Here is a 4,581-nt window from a genome sequence, read left to right as displayed (position 1 = left end):
CCTCATCAGGGGGTCCTTGTTACCTACAGTCCTTTACCAAAACTATAACATAACATAACATAACATTGAGATTCATAGTAACTACGGGCCAAATGTAGGAGCCCAAATACCGGTCGGTAACGGACGAATTCGGCCGTTACTGACCGGTATTTGGTGATTGGGATGTAGGGGGCCAGTTTTTTACCGAATCTGTAAATTTACCGATTCGGTAAATTTACAGATTCGGTAAAATACCGACTCGGTATATTTACCGAATTAGTATTCCAGATGCAGGTGGGACTCTTCAGAGTCCCATAGGCCTTTCAGATTCGGTATTTTACCACCCAATCCAATTGGGTGGTAAAATACCGAATCCTGGTGTGCATGCACATGTGTGCATGCACACCTATGCCATGTGACAGACAGACATGCCCTTAGGGCATGTCTGTGTGCCACATGGCACACATGCCTGTATTTGGGGTGCTAGAGGGTGTCAAAGTGACACCCCCTGCACCCTTGGTGGAATCTGTATTTACCGAATCGGTAAATACCGATTCGGTAATGACCATTGATTCCTATGGGCTGCATTGCCCATAGGAATCAATGGGCATTACCGAATCGGCATTTACAGAATCGGTAAATAACGAATCTTAACGATTCGGTATGTACAGAATTTGTAATACCTACATCTCCCCCCTTCAAATTTACCGACTCTTAAATACCGAATCGGTAAAATTCGGTATTTAAGAGTCGGTAAATATGAATTATCTACATCTGGCCCTTAGGCCCTAATTATGATACGGTTCGGATCGCAACCAATGTCTTGTCAGTTGCGGTCCGAGCAGCATCTACTGCTGCGGTCTGACTGATGCTTAAGGATGCATGCGGTCGGAGGCAGCGGCTGGAGGGAACGTCCGACACCTACCGATAGGGGCATGGAGCCCATTGGTTGTAACCTCCTCATAATCCCTTAAGGACGGCTTTTCCACCATCGGGATTATGATGTCACTTTCCAACAGCCATTCCATTTTGATTCACTCTCCTACTTAACCATTCCTCAAATATATAATGTTGAGCCTCCAAACAGAAGAGCATCATTGTTCTTCAAATGTGCTTGTTGATGTATGGAACCATTAATCTATAGTTGCTTGTGGATGAAAGTCCATATTAGTTCAATATCCTTGAGTAATAGATGTGTTCGATCTACACCTCCAAGCAACCTTCTTTCATGTATCACCAGGTCTTGTGGTCAGTCGCAATGAATGCGGGTACTACGTGGTTGGGTTTTTGTGCTTATTTATACATTTCAATATAGTAGGAGCCAAGAGGGAAAGAAGGAGGAGGCCGCCCCCACTCAGAACATAATACACAGGCCTCATACTCTAGACACTAATTCCCATTAATCATGAGAAATAATAAGTGTAATTCTCACCATTAAAATTGCAGGGCTTGCTGGCCACTCAAGCTTTATTCTGGGCTGCAAGCTCTCCAAATTAAAAATGGTTCATATTAAACCATGTCTAATACTTCATTGCCGTTGCTAACATGTTTCGTTGCTATATTTTTGCACAAACTTCATCAGGGCTAACAGGGGATCATCTTCTCATTCTTTCACTTTTGTGTTTATTTACAACACTTGGGGGTTGCGACGTTACAGCGTACCTACACCCCTTTTCCTTGGGTCAAACGTGTCAATAGATCACGCGCCCCTATGAAAACCATACACAGTCTGGTCTTCAATGCCGAGTTCCACCGGCGGAGGTTCTAAATAACGCCGTAATGCGAGACCTATTGCATTGCAAATGCTTGCTATCCTTACGAGGCTATCAGCCCCTTTACTAGAAAAACTGTTTTGTTCCCATGCCTCCCCTCATTCCCTCTTGTAGTCTGTCACTCATTACACCAGAACCAGCCCCCACCAAGGAGCACTAAACGGATTCCATTTGCAAACCGTTCACGCAGCTTTTCACATTATGTCATTCAGCCATAATTGTGATCCCAATCTGACCCTGGAAGGTACCAGAACCAGGGCTGTTAATGGAAGAGCAAACAGGGCCGGGTAGGGAGAAAGAAGAGTTGCAGACTTTTGGCGGGGGAGGCCGTTGGTCACAGGCAGTGGCAGGCAAAGGCAGGGAGGTGCAGGCATGTAAGGGGCAGAGTGGGGTCCACAGAGTGAAGGGGGCAGGCAGGAATGGCTCCAGACTTGGGAGAAACAGCCTCCTCAGGCAGTGTCGACAGTCAGACGTTCTCACTCTGAAATATAAAAGCATTGCTCAGACTCTAGAACAGCTGTTCCATTCAGCGCTGCGAAGCAATAAAAAAGGAGCAACGTAAAAATCCTCAGCAGCTGCTTGTACATGTTCGCTGCGACTAGAAACATCGTACATTGCGGAAACTTCTGCACACACAAACCCCTCTGCAAAAACCGAGGTTCACTGGAGCTGCAGAGCGTGGGCCAGAATCTAGTCTTTCCTCTTTAATTTGTGGATTTTAACAAATTAACATGGAATTAAACATTTCTCCTAGCTCGGATTATAAAGTAGTAAAAGCCAAGTCCACCCAACTGCAGAGAGGTTCAACCTCATACACACAGTGGAGGGAGGGGTCCCGACCTTATGATGGAACATCCTTGTAGGGTTCAGAGGGAACAGAGCACCCAGCACCACATGGGGTAACCTTTGCTTGTACCATGCTGCATACCTAGACGGTATGATGCCCAATGCTCCACTTCCCGCTAATATGTGCCCCGGTGTCACAAAGCGCATAGTAACTGCTATAAGCGCTACAGAAAAACAAACACCCGAGGCATGCTTTGTTTACATATCTTTCCCCATGGCCCTGCCTTTGCCAGGGGGTACAAACCAGCAGGGGTCAGTGCTGGTGGGTGCGGAGAGTCCAACCCGCTCCATCCTCGCTGGTCTAAGTTATTGACACTCTGAATCAGGCATAGTCAGAGAAGAGGGGGTGGGGGTGGTGATGGTGTGTAGGCACAGATGTGTAACCCAGAAGGGGCGGTGGTGTGTGTGCACGGAGGTGTAACTGTTACAAAGATACCAGGCAGTTAGCAAGATAACTTCTTCTTTATTCACAACCTCCACAGTGTCACCAGAGCAGCTTACAAGGACACTTCATGACATTGCTCTCCTCACTCTGAATGCCCTCATTGTCAACATTCTAAAGCAGCCTCCAGGGACAAGGAACATTCCAATGGGGATGGAAAGGGAGGGGTGAGGGAAGATACCAAGTGCTGAATAACCATATGTGTATAAATATATATAGATGCCTATAGTAACCATTGTAATGCACAGTTAAGAACAGGAAATTATAACACATCTGCCCCCCTAACAAAACCCCGAAAGAAGATACAAGGATACGTGGTACATTAATACATTCTGTAGTCCTTGTGCCAGCTAGGAGCATTTGTAACTCTCTTGGTGTGCCCCCTTTGATCAGTGGTTCTCCCAGAATTCCCCTGTGCAGGGGCTCCTGGATCAAGGAATCTTGTCAACTGGTCTATGCTCCTGTTTTGTCCTTTCTCTAAGGTCACTGTGTTCTTTTCAACCTAGACAAACTTTTTGGGCTTCAAGTATTTGGACTCAAAATTGCCAGTGACATTCGGCCTCCTTACCATTACAATTTCTCCTACTACCCAATTTTGTGTCTTACATCCATGTTTCGCATCATACCGTTCTTTATATTTGGTCTGATGGGATTCTACTTTATGTCTAACCTCTTCAAACGATTGAGAAGACAAATCTCCACCTCCTATCCATGAAGGGAAAAATTTGGTACTTGGCTTCCTTCTCCTGAGAGAGCAGAACGGTGATATACCTGATACTGTGTTGGGAGTCGTGTGAAATGCCCATAGCAAGTCTCTGATTGATTTTTCTACAGGAATATTGTTGGCACACGCTAGCTGGATGTTCTCTTTTATCATTCTATTCACTCTCTTAATCATGCCATTTGCCCTCGGACAGTACAGTGCTGTTTTGAGATGGGTAATCTTGAGCTTCTCTAAGAAATTGGACATTGCTGATGACGTAAGCTGTACTCCATTGTCCGTGACCAATTCGGAGGGAATACCTTCATTGGAGAATGTGTCGCTCATGAATTCTATTAAAGCTTCAGTAGTGATATCATTGACCAGTTTACTCACGACCCAGTGTGAATGGAAGTCAGTTAATGTGAAGATAAATAGTTTATTCATGCTTGCTCTGTTGATCGGGCAATAATATCCAACGCCAATTTGTCCCATGGTTTACTCGGGATAGACACTGGTGATAATGGGGCCTTCTGAATATGTCTGGATTTGTCACTATTGGCACAGGCTTCGCAGTTCTTCACTTTGTTCTCTACCTGTGAATCCATTCCTGGAAACCAGTAATGCTCCCTGAGTCTGTTCTTTGTGAGGCTTCTCCCTAAATGTCCTTCATGGACTAGGTCGATCAGTTTATCTATCAAAGTCTTTGGGGGTATTATCTTGTCTTTTCTCAATAGCAAATCCTCATTGAGGCTAATTTCATGTTTCACTTCCCAGAATTTGCTCAACTCATCATCAACATCTCTGCGGTTCTCCGGCCACCCATTTACAGTCAGGTCCTT

At 45.2% G+C, this 4,581-nt stretch overlaps 1 protein-coding gene across 1 annotated transcript in view; it reads left to right on the top strand.

The window, feature by feature from the left end:
- Positions 1 to 3,210, top strand: part of LOC147701200 (sialoadhesin-like) — a 272,501-nt gene extending 269,291 nt beyond the window's left edge. The window contains exon 7 of the mRNA XM_086929319.1: positions 3,080 to 3,210. Coding sequence (XP_086785445.1) covers positions 3,080 to 3,210 — 131 coding nt within the window. The remainder of the gene's footprint in view (positions 1 to 3,079) is intronic.
- The last annotated feature ends 1,371 nt before the right edge of the window (positions 3,211 to 4,581 follow it).

Source organism: Lissotriton vulgaris, chromosome 7 (assembly GCF_964263255.1).
Source record: "Lissotriton vulgaris chromosome 7, aLisVul1.2, whole genome shotgun sequence".
NCBI lineage: Eukaryota > Metazoa > Chordata > Amphibia > Caudata > Salamandridae > Lissotriton > Lissotriton vulgaris.
Note: the sequence above shows the minus strand (reverse complement) of the source record. Positions and strands in the feature narration are given on the sequence as shown.